This window comes from Diceros bicornis, chromosome 29 (assembly GCF_020826845.1).
Source record: "Diceros bicornis minor isolate mBicDic1 chromosome 29, mDicBic1.mat.cur, whole genome shotgun sequence".
Classification (NCBI taxonomy): Eukaryota; Metazoa; Chordata; class Mammalia; order Perissodactyla; family Rhinocerotidae; genus Diceros; species Diceros bicornis.
This window is the reverse complement of record NC_080768.1, coordinates 3476167-3498776: the sequence shown is the minus strand read 5'-3', so window position 1 is coordinate 3498776 and position 22610 is coordinate 3476167. Positions and strand designations below refer to the sequence as shown.

The 22610-nt window shown below is 39.6% G+C and overlaps 1 protein-coding gene across 1 annotated transcript in view; it reads left to right on the top strand.

Annotated features, from left to right (window-relative positions):
- Positions 1 to 22610, top strand: part of CSMD1 (CUB and Sushi multiple domains 1) — a 1554536-nt gene that overhangs the window by 816570 nt on the left and 715356 nt on the right. Inside the window, exon 6 of the mRNA XM_058524846.1 lies at positions 1923 to 2035. Within this exon, the coding sequence (XP_058380829.1) occupies positions 1923 to 2035 (113 nt within the window). The remainder of the gene's footprint in view (positions 1 to 1922; positions 2036 to 22610) is intronic.

The following is a 22610-nucleotide window of genomic DNA, read 5'->3' as shown; positions in this document are numbered from 1 at the left end:
AGATGAGATGAATTTTGTTGACTAAAGCAAAACTGACACTTTTGTGGGTAGGTATTTGGAAAATGTGGAGGTGAAGAGGGGAATTATTTATGCACATTGCTAATGTTGACATGCAACTAAAAGGAAAGTCCACTTAGCTTTTGAGTTTAGAAACACTCAAAAAGAATCTAATAGAGGAAAAAAATATATATATATCTTTAATGCAACAATAAAATAGAAATGGATTTCAGTTATAAAAATTTCGGTGAGTAAAATGTAGGTGAGCTGGATAGACTGTAGGTTTCTGAATCCAGAATTTACTTCTCTCTTGGCCACTGTCAGTATTAGGCAAAGAGGTATGAGACCTATTTCTAATAGAATTTATAATAATCTCACCAGGAAAAAAACGAGAGGGAGGGGAGCCTTCAAACAAAATATTGGGATGATGAAATGTTTCTTGGAAACAGCCGTATCTGACTTCACCAATCAGGAAGACATAAATCCAAGCAAATAAGTGGATCTGAACAGTGTATTCCCTCTTACAGAAGATTATTTCAAAGAGTGACATAAACACTGTTACAATTGGTTACAGTCAAGGTTTGGCTTTTAACTTTAAAAGGATACTGCACATTTTTAAACTTGAGAGTTGCAATTGAACACCCTGACATCGGAAAGCTTGACTACATATTTCATTCGATGCTGCTTTTCCTCCAGGTAATGGTGTAAGGAGGGAAACATGCTACACAGGAACCCATACCTAGCAAATCCTGTGCTGGATAAGATTTCCAGCTGGATGAGTAGCTATGGTGCTCACAGGCCAGCCCACAGAGGGCACCACAGGCTTCAGCTACAACCCAGTGGTTAAACTCTTACAGATCATCTACACTAACAAGCATCATTTTGAAAATAGATTTGACAGCTGAGATGCAAAATAATTATATAATACATAGTCGTATGTGACTACATTAAAAACGTGTACGAACATTACAAGTGCATATATATGATCGCTTTCAACCCATCGATGTTGGTGTTTTGAAGTCCAGTTTAGAGACTGGAAAACTGAGGTTCAGAAAAGATGACCCAACTATCTGGTGCCTCAGCTAGTCCAAGTGGAGCTGACACATGAACAGATATCTGCAGCATCCCCATCCACTGGTACTTAACGTCACTGGCCCAAACCGAATATGTCACCGCACCCCTAACAGGCACTAAAGGTGTTTTCTCCTTAGTAAAGATGCAGAGTTTTCAATAGCAGGAAGTAAATTACTTGCTTTCTTCTGACAACTAAACTACACACTGTAAAGTGGACTGGGTGTTTTAGCTTAACCAGAGATTGACTGTGTCTTAGTTTTGAAAGATTTAATTGTGTTTAATACACTACTTTACAAATATGGCTCTGTTCAATCTCAAATCTCTTTGACAGTTCTCGTCCCCTGTCTCATAAACACTCCTCTTCTTCACCCCGGTAGGAAAGGCCCACGTCATGAGTTCTGCAGATGCGATGCAGGAAACACATGCTATCAAGCATGAAAACAGTTTATTTGAGGCTATTTCTGGTGAAACAGAACTGCTGAGTGTTCAAATAGTGAAAGGCAGAACTTGATCATTTGCTTATTTCCTTTTCTTTTATAATTCATTTCCCGAGGAAAAGAAATAAGAGATCTAAGAATATCTTCTCATTTATCCATCATTAATAAAGAAAAACCAAAATGTCAAATATTTGTGAAAGCCTTCATTCCATCAAGGATAAATACAGCATTTGTATGTAGGCAAAGATAAAATTACTTGAATCATTTTAAGGTTTAAATGAAGCTTATAAGTGATCTCTGTTTTAAGTATCTCAAAGTAAAGGCTGTCGGTAGTCCATTTTAAAAGCAGGTTCGATATAGGACATTTGTCTGTTGGTTTACAAGGGAGACCCTTTTCTTTGTTCTCTTTTCCAGGCTGACCGGCATGAACCTTCCTTCTCCTGTTATCAGTAGCAAGAACTGGTTACGACTCCATTTCACATCTGACAGTAACCATCGACGCAAAGGCTTCAATGCCCAGTTTCAAGGTAAGAATGCTCCGTCTTGTAAGAAAAAAAATAGCAGGAGACATTCTGGTGCTTTCCAACCTTAAAATTTTAGGATTCTTTTGCTAAAGATGGAACAAGAGATATAAGCCTGAAAATACCTTCTCTCTCTTATATGAACAGTTGACACTGGAAATTCTGTAGATGACTACTAGCAACTTATTAGTAAAGCTTTATTACTATGACAGTATGCAGTATATTTTCTTGTTTTTCTGGAATTATTGCTAAGTTTTAATTAATAAATATATATTAGCGTTAATTTTAACTACTATACACATAGCTGGTAAATATCCACAATGGTCTGGTTATTTTCTTCATCTACTCACTAACAATCACTTTTAGTCCTAAAATATATTCACACTACATAAATCCAGTTGTCTGATTTAGTGATTTACACATAAATGAACCTCAAAACAAAAATGCTGGATTGTTTGTAGCTGAATAAAACTGTCTAGTTAGTAGTATGTGGGGTTGATTCTGAAACTTTCTCTTTGTATCTAATTTCTAGGGTTTATAGCTGGATAGTAGTGTATCATTTTCTGTATGTTTCTAATCATCAATAATCCTTATCAATACCATGAAAAGGATTCAATCTATTAGGCAGTCCCTTGACAACAATTCCACTTGCATTTGCAAATAAAAATAGTATGACTAAGTCAGAAAGTAAGATGCTTTCCCAAACTAACTTCTCCAGCTTCCCTCAAATCATGACCGTGAGAATGTCAGGTCAGTTAAGGCAGTGTTCCCTGGACACTTGTCACATGCCAGCCAGGACCCCAAAACGAGGAAATTATAGACAGCCCCCATGCTCCAGAAACTAGTAGGTCAGAAAGACAATTTGTAAACAACTCCCTCGAAAGGCAGAACACCGGAGAAATCATGCTGCCCCTGAGGGAGATTGTAGTAAGGTTCCAACAAATTGGTCTGAATGTCTCCTATCTAAGACGCATTTTAAAATCCATTAATGCTTTCATTGTGTCCTTTTGGACAAGAAGTAGAAAAACAGAGTAATTTGCAGAGAATTAAATACAGATAGTGCTGAGGAGGGTACGTGGAAGTGAGTGCCGCCTGGTCCCTGGGGCATGTGACCTTCAGAGAAGATGCCTGACTTTGCATCCAGGGGCAATTTTGTTTCACCAGAATGTGTTCTGTCTGTCATTGGGAGCATTGTCCATCTCACAGTTTCTTCTGATGCTGCCAGGAAGTTCTTACCTTTATCCCCTTTGATGGCAAATAGCCCGCTCTGAAGTTTCACAGGAGTCCTGCCAGAGTATTTTCACTTATCCTGGGACCTAGGCAAGGCCGCTTTTTCCTTCATAACTGCCTTTCTCTGCTATTGTCTTTAAGGCCATATAGTCTAACTGTGGTTAAACTAGAATAGTGTGAGAAGGACGTGTTGGTGGGAATTGAGGTCACAGGGGGACATGGTGGGTGGAGGTGAGAAATAATGCATGCTGTCACATGGGAAATGATTCTGAGGTTTCTCTGGAGTAATCCACATCAGCGGATAGATCTATCCCTGATTTAACACAATCATAAATCAATATTTAGAATGCCAATTCACTGATGGTAGAATGAGGCAGATAGATCTACAGAGTTGTTTCTAAACAGTTGATTGATCTTCTCCAAGGGATCTGATTAATTGATTGACATTGAATTACAGAAAAATTTCTAGATATCAGCCCTCAAATCTGATCAGTTTATTTGGCATCTGTGCCAGTGATTGGAAGAAAGGCAAAAAATAGAATATCAGGTTTGAAGATACTCCAAATTGGTAGATGCAAGACATATACTGGTTGGCAGAAAATTGCAATAGTTTAGACATATCAGCCATTGATTTTAAAAGTATATATATAATTAAAAGCGACGAATAGAAAAATTTTCACATAAACACAAAGAGATAAATGATGCAAAAATATAAGGAAGGGTAAACACGGCTTAACAGTAATATGTTGAAAGCCTCTTCAGGCTGAGTTTGAAGGTCGTCTCCAACGTGAAATGGTGTGAGGGGCTGCCTTTTTTTTCATTAGAACACAGGCCTTCTTTCTCAGGAGGCGTCGTGCCTAAGACCATATCTAAGCACACTGTGTATGGAAGGTCGGGTTCTGTACTGGATGTTATCCTTTTGAGAAAGAAACAGACCAAAAGGAGATCATCCAGGATGATGACAGAAACATTCAAAAGAGGACATGAGGACGCTTAGAAAGAGTAAATGCCAGGCAGGAAGGCATTACATTTATTTTTCTGGATCCAGAGGGCAGAACTGTCACCAATGAGTGGAAGCTACAGGTCCTTCCTGCTGATTCTAGAAGAAGCCTGAAGGTGCCAGAGGGCAAGACACAGAGCAGTAGCTTAGGACGAGATGAGTCACCACTCAGAGCCCCATCAGCCATCCCACTGACCATCACTCTGTGTGATGCTGTTCTGACTTTGCAACTAGGAGGCCTCAAGGTTTCACTCTGAGGGCAAATGGGAACCTTCCTATCATATAGGGAATGCATGTTGTTCATGTAAATTTTGCCTTTTTTCCTACCTAGATTGAACACCAGAAGCCCCAATTTGTATTGTACTTTTATTTCTACTAAGCAAATTAAGGGAAAAAAAAAAAAAAACCCACTATTGTTATTACCAACACAATTGCAAAAAAAGAAAAGCATAGTAGATGAATGATTTAGAAAATCAACAAGAACAACAGTAATAATGGCAGTGTAAACTTACATAGTGTTTACCAAGTGCTATTTTAATATCTGTGCAAATACTCTGTCAAAGAATGTGAGTCTGGGTTATTTGGTGGAGAAGGGGAACATTTAAAAAAAAAACACATCTGTATGCTTACTGCCTTTTTACCATTATTGCAGTCCCATTTATCATTTGTGGTCACTCTTAAGACTGTAAAAATCCCATCAATGTTGCTTGGAGGAAATATGATTGCAAATTATGTGGGATTCCAATGACAACGCTTTGTGGTTCCTAAGCTACCAATGCAGCCCTCCGGTGGTATCTCTCCGTGAGAAACTGCTTCTCTATCCAAGAGTATGATGCCTGGACAGAATGTCATAACTTCTAAAAACAAAAAATACATTTGTTTTAACTTGGTGCTTTTCTTGGTCAAATAAACAACCAGCACCATAAAATATTCTTTCTTCTCTTATGTTTTTAACTTTCCTCTTTACGTTCTTTACTCTCTGAATCTTCCACTTTCTTCTTTGGCTTTTTCCTCTTCAATCATGCAGTCAAGTTATGCCAAAAGGAATAGCAAGCTTGATTGACAAGTAAAACTCCTGCATGGCCGCTGCTCCTAAAACGCCTTCGCTTTTACCATAGCATTGTGAACAAAAGACGTGGCAAATGCAGTGGAAGCCACTTGATATATTTGCAATATCTTGTGTATATACTGGGCTCGCATGGAATGATAGATTTATGTAGAACACATTATTTCTTTAAATCAGCTGAAAATAGAGCCCATTCTTTACATGTTGCCTCTATCATTAATTATAATTAAACAAGCACCTCGTTAGTGCAATCCGTCATCTAGACATTTTCAATGTCTACGAGGTGAATTTTCTAAGACATATTAATCTTGGACCGTGAATGTCTCTTCACTACTAAGTAACCATATATGTGTGGAACTCCAGTCTTACATATATTTTCCTGGCTGTTTATAAAAATACCGTTCCCTCAAAGTGAAATCCCCCTTGATTTCTGTCACTGATAAATCATTTTGAGGGTTTGTGGTCAAGTTCCAGTTTATGTAGAGAACACACCATCTCATAAATCAAGGGAAAACCTGATCGTGGATTTAAATCTTGTGTTGACACAAATAATTAGCTTTCTTTTTAGAGAATAGTTCTATATAACTATTGATGGTCGTTTTTATTTAAAACGAAGATCTTTATATAAAATAAAGAATTTCATGTTGTTAAAAGTGCATTTTGGATGAATTCTTCATCTTTTCAGATTCAAATTCAGATAAAACTTATGCATTCCCCATTCTCCTGTGCTCAGAGTTCTGCAACCTGAGATTCAGTTGCAAAAGCTTTACCTGGGAGGTAATAGACCTCGAGATAATAGTAATAGTAACAGTAATTACCTCTACTTGAGACGTAATAGACCATCGGATCCTAGTGCCAATGCATGTGTCTATCTCTCCTTTTAGAAGAGTAACTCTGCAGAATTGCGAGGGCTATGATCTAGAACCTAGAAGATGCTCAAATAATGTATGTTGAAGAAATGAAGGAAATCACTGCTCATATTCTTCCCCAGACCCCACAGGCCAATGGTCTGTGGAACTAGTGTGAAACCCTGTAGGTGGCGCCCTTGCTCATTTTTATGGCACCATAAAAAACAATAGTAGACGCCATCTACCCTTCTACTAAGGGGATCTTTCAGTTAGGTAGGGACACATAAAGCTTTCTTTTAATCAAAATAAATTATCAAAATCTGATCTTATAACCTCTAAGTAATTCGTAAAACCTCTAAACCTCTAAAAGGAAAATAACTTTTAATATAAATTCACTGAAGTCAGAAACACATAACCTCTTTCCCTAAATGTATACTTTAACTCGTCTCAGAACCAAAGATTCTTGCAAAGTGCCAACTCTGGTACTTTTAATAATTGAGAAAGATGCCTATCTGTGTGTGCCAAGCTGCTGACTCTGGGCCTCGACTTTTTCATTAAGTACTTATTATTATCCAATGCCCTTTCTGCTTTGTGTGTTTGGCTGTCTTACCCTATAAAAAGTAATAATAATATCTGCCTCACCAAATCTTTGTGGATAGCTAATAAAATCGCAAGAAAGTGTGGCAAGTGCTTTGTAAGCTGCACTGAAGTGTGGGAGCATTCATTATCCATGGGTAATCTCTCCTCATGCTTAGTATCTTCCTAACCCAAATTAACTTAAACAAACAGTTTGATATACTAAATTCTGAGAGAAATGGAAAAACCCTCAGAAATGGGCAGACTCTTCTCTTCCACTGTTGGTAGAAATCTGAATTGGTGCAACCTCTCCGGAAAACTGTTTTACTGTAAAGCTGAACTTAAGCTTTCTCTAGAACCCAGAAATTCCACGACAGAGGTGCACACAGCAGAAGTGAGTAAATACGTGCAACGAAAGACTCATATAGAGAAAGTGCATTGAAGCTTTATTTGTAATTGTCAAACATTGGAAATAACCTAAATGTCCATCAATAGTAGAATAAATTAAGAAATTATGTACGTTCATACAATGGAATACTAAACAAAATTGAGAAAAGACAAACTACCTCTACATACAACAATGTGAATAAATCTCATACACATAATATTGAGTCAGAAATGAGCCTGATACAAAAACATGCACACTGTTTGGTCCATTTATATGAAATTCAGGGATCTGCAAAACTATTTATATGGGTCTTCATTACTAAAAAAATAGTACTTGATTCTGTGTGTGTGTGTATATTTCAATTTAAGAAATGTTTTAAAAAATGGTCCGGACAATCCTCTTCCCAAAAAACAACAAGTTCTTTAGAATTTTCTTACAGACAAGGCCAGACAAAATTACGTAGAGACCTGCTACTCAATGTCAAGGTGCTACCAACTGTCAGAATTAGAAGAAGCCTCATTTTACACACAAGGAAAGGGAAATGGTAGGTGACACAGCCCATATCACACAGCTTGTAAATGGCAGAACCAGGACCTAAATATAACTGTGTCCTCTCTGTTCAATGTCATTCTTTCCAAGTCAGTTTTCTCCACTGACTTGCTGTACTACCTCCGCTGTTTCCAATCAGAGCATCTTTCTTTAAGGAGCAGTGATTTATTTTTGTAAAACGGAAATCCCAATGAAAAGAGCAACACTTTATGATAGCTACAAGTTAGCGACAACTTGATTTTCTCAGGCTGATGTATTTAAAGCAGATAACTGGCAGACCACTGGAGGAACAGGTGTTATAATAATGATGGTAGGGGGTTGGCAGAAATAATGAATTTGGAATGTGAAGTATTGAATGATAGAATGAATAAATATATATACATATATGTATATGTATGTATCCATATATATATGGATATAACTAAAGGACAACATGAAGGTAGAGGTTTGAGTTGAAAAGAAGTTAAAGAAGTGTATCTACAGTTATGAAGAGGAAGGAAAATAAAAGGAACAAGGGAAATGCTTCACAGCATAGCTCAGGGCCAACCTTGGCTACAAGGGTGAAGGCAGCCCTTGCCCATGTCGTGTGGCACAGATGCATTGAAAATTGAGGAAGCCACGACGCAGACGTGCTGTTAATCCTGCCACCTTTCCTTCCAGTGTGAGAGGGAATGGGGATAGGAGGTCAAAGACCTCAATCCAAGTCCCACGAGCAATGGACAGCTGGAGACACGTGGCCTTGCAGTTGAGTCCCAGTCCTGTTATGTGGAAGCCTCAGTCTCCTGCTTTAGAAAACAGGGATGGGGACAGTGATCACCTGTGGATGGAGGTGCAGATTAAAGAGATAATATTTTTGAGCCGTCTGGCACAGAGCTCAGAGCAGGGCCCCATGCATCTCGTGAACGCAGGTCTGTAATCTCCACACTGAGAAAGTACCTGTGCTTACCTGCTGTCTGTCGCACAGAGTCAGTGTGAAAACTCCAGAGTGCTTTGCAGGATTTTCTTACTTTTATTAACTTCCTGGAAATTCTTGGAGTAGTTTTTATTTCTCAATTGCCTCATCTCTTATGGCCCCTTCACTCCTTTTCATTTACCGTATTTCCCTGGTCCAAGTGCAATGGACATTCACTGGACTCCAGCTCAATTTATTTGAGTTAAATTCCATTGAGTTCCCTTATTAAATATCTGTAATGTGGCCTCCACTGTACCAGGAAACATGAGGCCAAAAATGACAAGTCATGTTCCAGCCCCTGGAGTCCAGTGAAGAAGACAGGAAGACACATAAACTGACAATTTCAACACGATGTGGGTGAAGTTACGCACAAAATGCTATGGGATTAAAAAGATGCACCTCAACCGACTTGAAAGGGAGCAGAAGCGCTGTTGGAGAAGGTTTTCTAGAGGAGAGAATGCCTGGATTGCATTCCAGTAGCCTGGAAGGAGGAAGGGAGAGGTTCTGGGTAGAGAAAGGCATGAGCAGAGCCAGGGCAGCACAACACGCAAAGGTGTGTTCAGGCTCCTGCAAATACAACGGATGCTTAAATATTGTGAGGGAGACAGTTAGTGTGATGAGAAATAAAGCTGGAAAGCGATGGACTGATCTTGGGAGGATTTTATGCTATCCTTAAAAACTTGACCGTAATCATGCCTAAGCAGTAAGGATCATCGGAGTGTTTGAGAAGAGGGGAAATGGAGAGCAACGCATACAGTTTTATTGCAAATGCTGCTGGTAGGTTCCCCTTTGTTAGCTCACACGTGGTGCCTAGGGATGTCCTAGAAAGAAGGGCTGTGTTGTGAAACATTCTAAGACACTGGACACAGGAACAAAGATTGTCCCCAAGTAGTCATAGTTAAAGAAGAGGAAAAAAGATGGCTGAGGTATATACATTTGCCCTAAAGAGATCAAATACTCTTCAGTCAGAGGCTTAGCCACAATCGAATTTAGTGAATTAACATATTTGAAAGAGAATGTGTCCGTCAGAAGCGTGTATATGTGTGTGTTTGGTGGTGATGGTGGTAGAAACTTGGAGAAGGGGGAACCAGTGGCAGCGTGTCCTCCTCAAAGCCCAGTGAACGGATGCTCGACAAGAGAGTGATGGGAAGCTTGGTGGCATGGATCCCAGGCTCAGTAAGTGGTGGTCTGACCATCACCCAGCTTCCTCTCGAGAACACGTGAGGCCCATTGCGTTAATTAGCGCATTCAACCAATACTAGTGGCGTGCCCACTGTGTGCCAGTAACTCCTCTGTTTATAGTAGTGGGCGACAAAGGAAAGGTCCCTTCTATCCAGAGTTGACATCCTAGAGAGGGAGAGAGAAATCAATCAGAGAAGTCAAGAAGACCCAACTACGAGGTGGGAAACATTAGCTGGAGTGGTAAGGAAGGGCCCTAAGAATAACACTGGAGCTGACATCCGAATGGCTTGTGAAGCTCAGGAAGGAGAGCACAGGAGGTAGAGAAAACAGCCTCTGAGGGAGGAACCAGGAAGAGCACAAAGGACGCTGAAGTGTGGTGGGCGAGGGGAAAGTCCTGTGGACTTTCCACAAAGGACTTTGTGGGGGGGTTGGAAGGGGTAGATTCAGTAGATTTAAGTACAAGCAAGGCTTGGGAATGTCTGGAATGAGACAGTGAAGTTATCTGATTTCTGTTTTGAGCACATCATTTGAGCTGGTCTGTAGAGAATACCATCAATAAACTACCGTCCCCTCCACTTGATGATTTACAACACTCCTCATAAATTAATGAATGATCACTGTGATTCTTACATCGTCTCCCTAATCTTGGTTATTTGGCCCCACCCTGAGATATGGGACGTGTCCCAGTGCTGGTAAACGGTGCTTCCTGTTCTACAAGGTTGGGCGCACACCTGAGCTGAGGTGACCAGCTGAAATAATGCTCCCAGGGGTCACCTACCTGCAGGGCTGCTGGCCTGGCTCAGGTGACACACAACTCTAGTGCTCTCCCATTTGTCCCACTACCTTTGACCAAAAAGCCTCACCTACTGCCCAATGTAATCTTAGGCTGACTGTGCGATGACGATTTTTTAGACCCATCCTACTTACTTTTGTAAAAGAGGGTAGATCAGGTATGATTTTTTTTTGTATGTCTCTAAGTATATTAAGAAACCATAAAGGTAAAAATTCGTTTTGAACAGCTGTTTGGTGTCTACTAAGGGTAGGACAAAGTACTTACATTTCAGTAGTAATTATTTTGACTAAACATTGGGAGTAATTTCTTACTAATGTTGAAACAAGAGAACATATTTCTTAAGGAAAGTATGCAATATTATTCATTAGAGATGTTAAACTAATAGATAGAAGTCTCACCTAGAGGCAGCCTAATGGGGTAAATGAACTTTTGAGTTTGTTCCAGACTTTTGATTTAAGTTAGTACATTTTCATGTATTGATTTATTTAAAAGTTGTCCTTGAAATATTAATACACGATAAATCTTAGCCATTATATATACACCCACTCAAACTAAAACCTTTCTTTCTCTAAGCTTCTAAATGTGGTTCACATTGGAGAATTGGGAACCACCAGTGTTATTCTGTAAATCACAGCTATTTAAAATAGATTAGTATTTGGCAACAGGAGGTAGATGTTAAGTTCTTATGCTTGAAGAATATAAAAGCTTAAGAGGGTTGTTCTTCCTTGGTAAATTGTCTTTCTACAATTTTTATTTCTGCGATGTTAAGACAGAATTATTCTGGCTTTCAGTTTATCAAACCCTAACCACATTCATTCTTTGTGCCTTTCTTCTCTAGCTGGCAGTTTAATCAGTCAAATCTGCAGACTGTGTTCAGTGTTTATTTCCTGATGTGCATATCCACCTCTGGTAGGTAACATGTGCTTTGGAATTTAAGCGGTGTATATTGCACATATCAGGAGCTGTCAACCAATGTTGTCAGCATTTACGTTGAGAACATAGTGATCACACTGTGGAATTTCTTCTCTCCGCCTGCTGCAGCTCCTGGATCAAGGAGCTACCGTGGTGATCGCTTACCTGAGTAGTTACCTACCTGGAGCTGCAGGGAAGTCGTCGCTCAGTCAGAGCCATACAGAAGCCAGTAAGCTTTAAAATGTGCAAGCCACATTGCTGTTATCTTAATCATCTGGGTCAGGTTACTCAAATTGAACAGCGAAGCTGTTGCTTCATGTAACAGGTAATCCAGGTTGAGGCAGTTGGCCTCATTATTCCAGTGGCTGCCGTGTTGAACCAGAGCTTCACGCCTCTTATGAAATGGTGATGCAGATGCCTCAAAGTATAAATGCAACACTCCACATGAAACCAGATGTACCGTTTAAAATGGGTTTGGAAGCAACATGGAGTAGAAGGATGAATGTGGTAACCACTGAAAATTGTGACTGTTCAATTGTGGGCGAGTTTATTTTTGTACACGTGCAGACTGGTTCCCTCGGATTGCTTCGGCCTATTTCAAGTTTGCATTTAGCCACTCATTTGAAAGCCTTTTCTTTACCACAACAATTTCCAAGACATGTCTCAGAGGGCTCCTTCCTTCTGGTCGACTCTCTGAGTGATGGCCTCTAAAGGCTCACAAGATTCCAACTAGCTTCTTTGTACAGTGGACCACCATACTCTTCACCACTGTAAAGGCTATGTAGTTCCCTCCACAGGAGACCTATAGTTAACTTTTGACCATGATATCTTGTACAATTTACTAACCCAAGAAATGGAACATGTAAAGAATAGAGTTCCAAATGTTTTCCTTGAAATTTGCCTTGAAACTAGTAGGAGCTCAGCTTTCTCCAAACACATATCTAAGGCTGTAGTTCAGCTTATGCATTGATATTTGTTGTTAAAATATTGAGCTGTGAATTATTTGCATCAGATGATAAGTAGCCACAGCCCAGAGAACGCTGAATGCTCCCCACTCAGCTGCTCTGGGCTCTCCTACAGAATGCCTCAATGATTCCCTGCTCAATTCCTTAAAGATAGAAGCTCTGGAACTACAGTCCATTTCAAACCTGCCCAGATGTAGGACAGCCAGCAGCTTCTGCTCTGATGGAATAATGCCGGCTCTGCTAGGTGCTCAATGTATTTTTTTTTTTTTTTTAGATTTTTTCCCCCCAAAGCCTCAGTAGATAGTTGTATGTCATAGCTGCACATCCTTCTAGTTGCTGTATGTGGGACGCGGCCTCAGCATGGCCGGAGAAGCGGTGCATCGGTGCGCACCCGGGATCCGAACCCGGGCCGCCAGCAGCAGAGCGCGCCCACTCAACCGCTAAGCCATGGGGCCGGCCTTCAATGTATTTTTAAATGTCACCCTGAATATATTCATGAGTGCTACATACGACTAGCTTTTATTGAATGTAACATTAAGTTCTATAAAAATATGCAGTAAAGCAAGTATGAACGCCCTTCTTTCTAGAGAAATATATACGAAACCTCTAGAATACTTACTTTGGCATATGTTTGTAAGTCACTGACTCTTCATTTCTTAGCCCAGTAGTAACTAATATTTTTTTTCAATATCGTACCAACCAATAATAATACATATTTTAAGAATATATAAATCATATGATATGTTTTAAGAATATACAAATCATATGTAGCAAGCGTATTATAAACATTGGATACAGGAAAATGATTAATAACTCACTGTCTCTGCCTTTAGGAGTTTATAATTTAATTAGTAGCTCTCAATATATATTTGGGTTAGATTCTCCAATGAAAATTTAATACCAGATTTCACAAGCATTTTTATGAACTTCATGTTTGCTTGAAATCTTAGGAGTCACAAATGGATTTCAGGTTAAGAATTGTCTATTTATAGAAAATACAGAATTAGCACTATCAATTCTAGTTAATGGTGGGCTATGGAAGACTTACTTTATAGAGAGGAGAGAGATACAGATAGGTTTGTAGATAGATCAATGGACAGACAGACAGGCAGACAGGCGTTTTGACAGGTGGCTATAGGTAGTGTAGGCAAAAGTGTGAAGTGGGCGAGAATGTGCTGTGGGTGAGTGTGAAGCTGAGAAGAAAGGGGAAGGATCCAGCCTGAAAGGGCAATTTGAGAGGTTAAAAAAATAAAATCAAGTGTGCTTGGAAAAAGTTGAGTTAGATTTCACATTTGTGAAAGAAAATGATGGAGAAGTATGTTTTGGCCAGAATGTGACTGATGTTATGCAGAACCTGAACTTTCATTGCTGTGCAACAAGAGGTTGCGGGCGGACAGCTGAGCAGGGTTTGACCTGAGAGAGGACAAGAGGGGAGAGAAGTCCTGGAGTCATTGCCACAGATAAACTCAACTCCATAGGGCACTTTGTTCTTTCTAAATATGACTATCCATTCAGAGAACAGAAATTTAGCGTAGTGTTCATTTCCCAGGTAGAAGTTTAGAAAATCCTTATTATTTTTTATTGTTGCCAGATTTGTCTCAACTATTTGACTGCACTGAATAACTCGGGTTTTAACGCACAGTTAATCTGAAAGTCAAACAATGCACGTAATAGTCTGCCCACTGAGCCCTCTAAAACAAAGGGAAATGGGAAGCACATTTATTTGCTGAGGTGCTGGGCAAAACTGTTGTCACGTCTGTACTGAGACGTGTACGGTAAACGATTACCTGGAGGGTTTGGATTAGACAGCCCAGCCGTACAAACCCTCCTGGTGTACCAGTCTCGTGTCTTTCACCCTCAAACCTCTTGGAAGGTGCCTGGCAGAGCTTCTTTAACCACTTGCATCTGTCTCGCCATCCACAGCCTCCAAGCTGCAGAACCCTATCTCATTTACCCACAACTTCTCTACCTTCTTCTTGATTTCCACTTTTTCCTCCCAACTCATGAATCAAGAACTTGAATACTGTTCTGCTGTCATCCTTTCTCGCTACACTGTCCTCCACTGGGCAATTATCTCCTGCGATAGCCTTGCTAAGCTGATGCTCAAGTGAGAACTTAGTAACCTTTGCTCATCTTTCTTTCTCATTACCTTTTGTGCAATTAGGTTCCTCTGCAAATTGTTGTGTTTGCTTTCATCATATCCAACGGAACCTACCTCCCAGTTCCCTACCCTTGTCTCTGCACCATCGCCTCAAATCCCAATACCTCAGCTCCTGCTACTGCTCTGTCTTGGCCATATAATTTTCCCCGCTGCAGACATTCTTCTCTCGTCTGCGTCTGTAAATCACACGCAACCTCCTCTGAGTGCTCTGCCTCAGAACACTGTCTCCCACTTCTGAGAACTCTTGTAAACCTTCTTATTTTTCTATACCAGGCATGTGGCTCTTGACTAATGTTGCCTTTTATTATTAATTATTCTTTAAATTTGTGCTGTCCGATATGATAGCCACTGGCCATATATGACCATTGAGCATTTAAAATGTGGCTAGTTCAAATAGAGTTGGGTGGTAAATACAAAATGCACCAGATTTCAAAAGCAATATGAAAAGAAAAATGGTTGTAAGACATTATATGTTGAAATAATTTTTTTAATCACTTTTAATTTTTTTAAACTTTTTAATGTGTCTACTAGAAAATTTTAAATTACATATGTGGTCACATTTGTGGCCCACATTTTATTTTATTGGACAGCACTGCTGTAAATTGTGCTAGCTTCACACTAAGATTGGGAGGGCCTTTCCAGTAGGACCAGGTGACATGATCTCTGGGATGTTAGCAGAATCCCACCCTGTCTCTCACACTACCTCCCCTACCCATCGCTAGTGTCTGAAATCGTCACGCTAAAGTCTAAGTCGTGGTTTAAAATTTTGGTTTATAAAGCAAAACCTCTGTAAGAAGTAAGAGTATATGCTTTATTACCACTCGTTCTTCAATCTGAATGAGTTTTTTAGCTCCTTTCTTGGAAGCAAACAAAGGATAGGGATTATATGAAATTTCCCTGTGATTAAGAGAGAAGGAATTATACTATGAAAGAGAGAAAAGTGTGAACAAATGTGGACTAATTTTTTAATTTGGAAGATTGTCTTGGACCAGCCTTTGATATCCTGATTAAGACCAGAGTGTAGGCCCCCCAGAGGCGAGAACTACATCTTCTTCATTCCGTATCTTCAAGGTCCGGTACGGTGACCAACAAAAGATCTCTGAGTGACAATAATATAGACAATGGCCACTTGCAGACCTATTACTACTATGAATAAAGGAAATTGTTTGCAGCAGTGTAGAAGAATGTTATATTCAGGATAATTCAAAATCAGTATTTAAACCTGAAATCTTTCTGTCATTTTCTATAGAAGTAGAAGAACTTCAGCACAACCAATTTCAGAATTCATAGTGGTGATAAAAAGGAAGGGGTGTGTACTGCATATGAATGGACCCCCTGCCTAGGATGACCTTAGTGTGAAGAAAGATAAATCAGTTTACACTTCCCACAGATGAAATCCTATTGCATACTAGATGATATTATGATTATTATTTTTATTAGAATGATAAACATTTTTTAAAACTTCCTGTGTAAAGGTTTCTTGGAAAACTCCGCTTGGATTATGATTTTCTTAACGGACAAAAATTCTCAAAACCTGGTCGTGATGTAAGCGTTCTATTGAAATAATTGAAATCATTATTTAAAGCATTTGAGAAGGCAATGACTGTGGAGAACTAAAATAATATAAAATTTAAATTCAGTGAAATTAGTATCTTTGTTGCATTTTTCACTCTGTGAAAAAGGAGCATTTTGTAAGGGGTTTTATTTTTTGCAAATCCCTTTGTATTTCATTGCTTCATTCAATGACACCCAGAAGAGTCCAAGAGAATTTTAATTACAACTATACTGAAGATAAAACCGTTTTAGCATTAATTTTTCCCTAGTTTTTAGAGAAAATGCCATTATTGCTTAAAGACTGCAGTCAGCATTATATACCTCCTGAGATTCTTCAACTTACCTGAATTGCTGCTAATTTAAAATGTCTGCATTGTTTATTGCTAAAAAAATTGAAAACATTTTAACACTATACCTCTTGATCTCAACTGGTTAGGAGATCTATTGCTGTTGTCGTGATAAATGTGGACCAATAACCTAATACTTAATACTTATTTCATCATTGAGTCCTTTCCATGCTTCTTTTTCGAATCCCTTATATGATTTGTAATTTTCTTTGCCTAGAAAATTCTGTTTTCAAAGTCATTTCTTGTGAAATAAAGTTACAATTCAGATGATTCTTTAGAGACTACTTTTTAGGTTTAATTTCATTAGCTAATTTTAATCTGATTAGTTCTAGGCAGGAAGCATATAGTTTTGCATGTTCATATAATTTTCCTAGCAACAGGTATTCAAGGAATGAAGAGATGAGGTATTTTGTTCATTTTGACTAGTTAGAGTTTAAATGACAGGTATTAATAATTACAAAAAAAACCCTCATTGAATGTTCATAAAAGTCTCACTTTTTCTACCTATATTAAAGAATTGATATTGTTTTCTTTGTTCCTCTAGAAATGGTTTTATAGATGATGAACAGGAAGTTTATTGGTAACAAATTTAAAGTCATGCTCAGAAAAGATTAGCTTAAAAAAATAGCTCTGGGAAAACACATATATAATAAATCCTATTTTAAATAACTTCGATAAAAATATGTGTATGCAATAAACATGGAGTCTTTGTCCTGTTTCATTAGTTGAGCCTTACACTTTACTACAGTGAATCCAAGCTGGACATGTTTGCACATGTTAATATCTCCAAAAGTAGGATCTTTAGTGTGGCAGTATTTTGTCTTCATCCTTTCTCAGCAGTCTATAAAGTAATTCTGCATCCTATTGCCAGTGGTGTCTTAGATTTGATGAAGTACTCTCATAGTACTTGTTGAAACTCTCTCTCTGTATTACTTCTTCTTGTTTCCTGCCTGCCCTTCCGTCCCAGGGCCCCTGTGCACATGCAGAGTTCTAGAACCTTCTCCCACCTTCTGCATGTGCCTTTCCTGAGGTGAAGAGCAAACACAATGGGAAGAAAGGGAAAGAAGAGATATTGGGGTCTTGGGGGGGTTAAAATTTGGATTAATTAAATTTGTAAAAATAATACAAATAAGACATAATCTGAAATTAATATAGTACAACCTTACAATACAGGAGTTTAAACATTAACAAATTTAACTATGAACTGCAGATATTCAGCAAACATATTCACTTTAAAGGACTTAAAAATGTTAATTGACAGAAAATTGCACATTCACAGATTGAATTGGCATTTCTAAAGTCAGTCTGACAACTTGGTCATAACAAGTTTAAGACAATAAGGAGATGAGAATGTCTGGAGAGAAAATGATGAGGAAGGGAGGATTACCTTCCTTATGGGCCTGGTATCATCAGATACTTTAACTACAAATATTTTCGTAAAACTTAAAGTTGAAAAGATTTGGTCAGCAAGATGGCTGGGTAGGAGACCCCAGTCTCTGACCGCCCACAAAAAACAACTACTATTAGACAACTACCCATGAACAAAAATGGCTCTGGGAGAGCGCAGGAGTGCACTTAAGAAGCTACAGCAGCACAGTGGAGCAAAAAGCCCGAGAATAACCCCACAGAAAGGGTAGGAAGACAGTTTCGTTCTGCCTGCATCGTCTTATCCCCTGGGCCTGCATGGCTCAGCATGAAGAGGGAACGCCCCCCAGGGTTCCTCTCCCAGGGCAAAGGAGAGCAGGTGAGCTACCAGCTTCCCCATGCTTTAGGGGCCCTGTGGGAAGGACCAGCTTCGGCTTCAGCCCACCAAGCAGCTTTCACCACTTCGGAAACCAACAGCTGTGCAGTAGCCCCCACTGCAGGTTTTGCCTCCAAGGGCTCCACAGCTTTTCTCCTTTGCAGGCTCTAGCTATTTGGGTTCCAATCCCCCTCCCCAGCTGCCAGGACTCTACGGGCACCCCAGCCTCGGCACCCAACGCAGACACCACATAACGTGCTTGCTGCTAGCCCTGGCCACTGCCACTGGCCCCAGCCCTCACTCCCACGTGTGCCCACATTCGGTCCCTGCCACCGTGCACATGCCTGCAGGCAGCCCCTGCAATCAAGTGCATGCATGTTGCTGGCCCCAGCCACCACCGACACCTGCACAAGCCCTTCACCGCTGGACCCGGAGGTGCTGCTCAGGAGCCCAACAGCTCTCACAGCCACCATGGATGTCCCAAAGCTCTTGCCACCGAGGACCACTCAGTTGGCAACATCGCAAGATCACACTATTTGAGCCGATGGCACAGGTGACCCACCCCCACACCTGGAGCTGCATCGTCCCACCACACTCAGTGCCCTGCACCACTAGTTCTGGGTCACAGCACACTCCAGCATGCCACCCCATCCAGCAGGTGAAGATCTTTCCTTATCAACATCAGTCCATCAAGTCTGGAAGAAGTTACAGCTTCTTCAAATGTGCAGACACCTACACAAGGCTACAGGGATCACAAAGAATCAGGAAAACGTGAAGAAGCTCTGTGAACTACAAGAAACACACTTAAACCATTTAATGAAGTCAGGAAAATGATACAAGAAAAAAATGAGAAGTTCAACAAAGAGATACAAAACATAAAAAAGAACCAAACAGAAATTTTGGAACTGAAGAATACAATGACTGAACTAAAGAATGTAATAGAGAGCTTCAACAGCAGACTGGCTCAAGTGGAAGAATCAGATGTCTTTGGAGGACAGCCAAACAGCAAATAGGTATAAGAAAAGCTTCTCTACATTGCTAATCGTCAGGGAAATCAAATCAAAACCACAATGAGATGTCACCTCACACCTGTGCATGATTTCAATTACATGTAGAATCTAAAAAAAAAAAAATCAAACTCATGGTAACAGAGTGCAATGGTTGTCGCCAGGGGCTGGTGGCTGGGGGAAATGGGAGGTGCTGGTCAAAGGGTACAAACTCTCAGTTACAAGATGAATAGGTTCTGGAGACCTTACGTACAGCATGGTGACTATATTTAACAATAATGTATCGTATCCTTGAAATTGGCTAAGTTAGTAAATTTCAAGTGTTCTCACTACCAAAAAGAAGGTAACTATCTGAGGTTACGAATATGTTAATTAGCCTGATTGAGTAATCGTTTCACAGTGTGTACATATATCAAAACATCACATTGTATACCTTAAACATATACAATTTTTATTTGTTATCATACCACATTAAAGCTGGGGAAAACATTTAAAATTAATTTTTATCTAAATAAAAAAGTAACTTTACAGAGTAAACTTCCATTATTCTGAGATTAAACCTAAGTTAGGTGAAATATATATATATTAAAAAAGGAAAGATGTAATCACAGTAGAACGTATCTATGGAAATTGTTAGTCTTAAGAAGTTTGAACACCTTTCGTGTCTCCTTATATGTCTGTTAGCCAAGGCCAGAGGAAGATGACCAAGGCCTTACAGATTTTTAGGACATGAAATACTAGTGTGGTAAAATTTCAAGGAATAAGCATCAACTGTCAATATCCATTTTAAAGAAGAAAATGGCATCATAAATACCAGTGTTATCTGCACAGTATTTTAGAACGTCCACAACGTTCATGTAATGTTGTCCTATTTAATGTCACTCAGTGAATTTGTCTGTGGAACTGGGATTGATGACCACACTGTCACATCTTTGTGAATTCAGTAGTGAGACTTCGCTCTATCACAGCCTCATTTTCTTTGGCTTGTTTTCTCTTAGTTCACTCTAAGGGTGACAGTGTCATCTCAGGGTGCTTGCCATTTTCCCACGACTAGAGCATACAGTCCCTGAAAGGGAACTTCTTATTCATCTTTGGCTGAGGGACCCATACTTTCATTGCTGATCGCCATGATCAAAATTCAAATTCAAATACTGTATTAGCTACAGTGTTAGCTTCAAGTATGATTTCAACCCAAGTTTTAAAGAAGTAATATTTGTGATAACCACCATGGATATTTTACAAAAAGAATATACAGTTATAGTTACAAAAGCCCAGGCCCTGTGTTCATACATCGTAAGATGTGATGAAATATGCATAATACGTGTAAAAACACCTAAGACTGTTCGCTACGTGCCAATGTGGTGTTCATTTTTCCTCTTAGGACTCCCTCTCTCTCTTTTTTTTAGTACCTTATTATTTTACAGCAGTTTTAAGTTCACAGCAATATTGAGCTGAAGGTACAGAGATTTCCCATATACCTCGTGCCCCCATACACGCACAGCCTCCCCCACTATCAACACCCCCCACCAGGGTGGTCCATTTGTTACAATCGATGAATGTACACTGACACATTATAATCACCCAAAGTCCATAGATTATATTAGGGTTCACTCTGGGTGTTGTACATTCCATGGGTTTGGACAAATGGATAATGACACATATCCACCATTATAGTGTCGCTACACAGAGTAGTTTCACTGCCCTAAAAATTCTCTGTGCTCTTTTGTTTTTTAAACAGTGTAAAATTCACAACTTCATCGAATTTACTTCTATATTTATTGAACTTGGAGGACAAAAGAGGCTAATGTTTTGTTACACATATCTACTAAGTGTATTTAATAGATAAATGCGTATGTTAGAGTCTGTATAATGGTAATGAAAAGAGATTATAGCAATAATTTACTTCAGTGTGTGAAATATATGAACACCAGCTGGGGAGATATGGTTCACCTCCACTTCATTAGTTCGTCTCAGTGTTCTTCTGCAATCTCTTGCAGGTAATTTAGTTGTTTCTTATAAAAATGTCTCCTCACAGTCATCTACCTAGGGTGTTAAGAACAAGTCAGAGTTCAAGGAAGCTCTCACTTAGCAAAGATTAACTACAGGCTGACAACATTAAGTGCACTATGTTTCTGTAGCTTTAAAGACTATCATCTTGGCTATTTTTTATTTTTCTCCTTTGATTTCCAATGATCTCATGCAAATATAGGAGCTAAAGTGAATGCTGGCAGAGAATCTTTAATTAAATATCACTGCCTAAATTTAGAAGTCAGAGACCTGAAGAGAAGACGCTGTAATCGATTTTCCTGGACAGTGTACAGAGATCGAGGGGCATCCAGAGGAGCTTGAGGAAAGCTTAGTAACAAAGAGGGCGCTTTCAGCTGGCAGCACTCTGAATTGACCTCAGAGGAAATGCTCTACTCCACGCAGCAGGTTGGTAGAAAGAAACCAGTAACAGTAAGCAAAAGACATTAGAATCAATAGAGGGACTTTGGCAACTGACAGAACAAAATGATGACATATAAGAATTTATTTTAGCATAATCTTTTAATTTAATTCTAAAATAATTCCAATTTAAAGGAATTCTAGAAATTAAAAATAAAGTTTTCCATGAGGAATGAGATTCAGAAAGGAAGGTCAGATGAGGAAAATGAGCTCATGGGAACTGATCTCTTTTCCTCCTGAAAGGAAAATCCTACCAGCCCACCTTAACAAGATGAACATACAGGTCGTTACTACTGATCGGCTCATTTCTGGAGGGCAAAGAAGTCGATGATTATTCTTTAGATCGCCAGTGTTTGAGATGAGGCAGAGATACACAAGGTAAAGAAAATGCCATTTTTATTAAAGCAGCAGTCCCCGTTCCCAACCAATTAAGGCCCAAAGTGAATACGTGACCACTGTAGTTACATAATCACTTTATATAAATCAGCGCAGCCTGTCGGATTCACTGGAAGCATTTACGAGCATGGTAATCATTTCACAATAGTCAAGAGTTGAGCGCGCTCAGCGACGCGTGTCCTGGGAGGAAATGTCTGGGGTGGTCATCTCACAGGGCTTCACAGAGAACACCCTCATGGGACTCAAACAGAGTGCTGCTCTACGTGTCAGCACTGTGTTCACGCGGGCGTTTACGTGGACCCATGGAGCTCTCACAGAACAGAGCCTCTTTATATTATTGCCACTCTGCAGAGGCGGAACTGAGGCAAGGTCACGTGGAGACGTTTGCTCAAAGTCACCGCTAGTAAGTGGTGAAGGTGAGTTCGAAGCCAGCCAATGTGTGGTCGACTGCATCTTTATCCACAGCTCC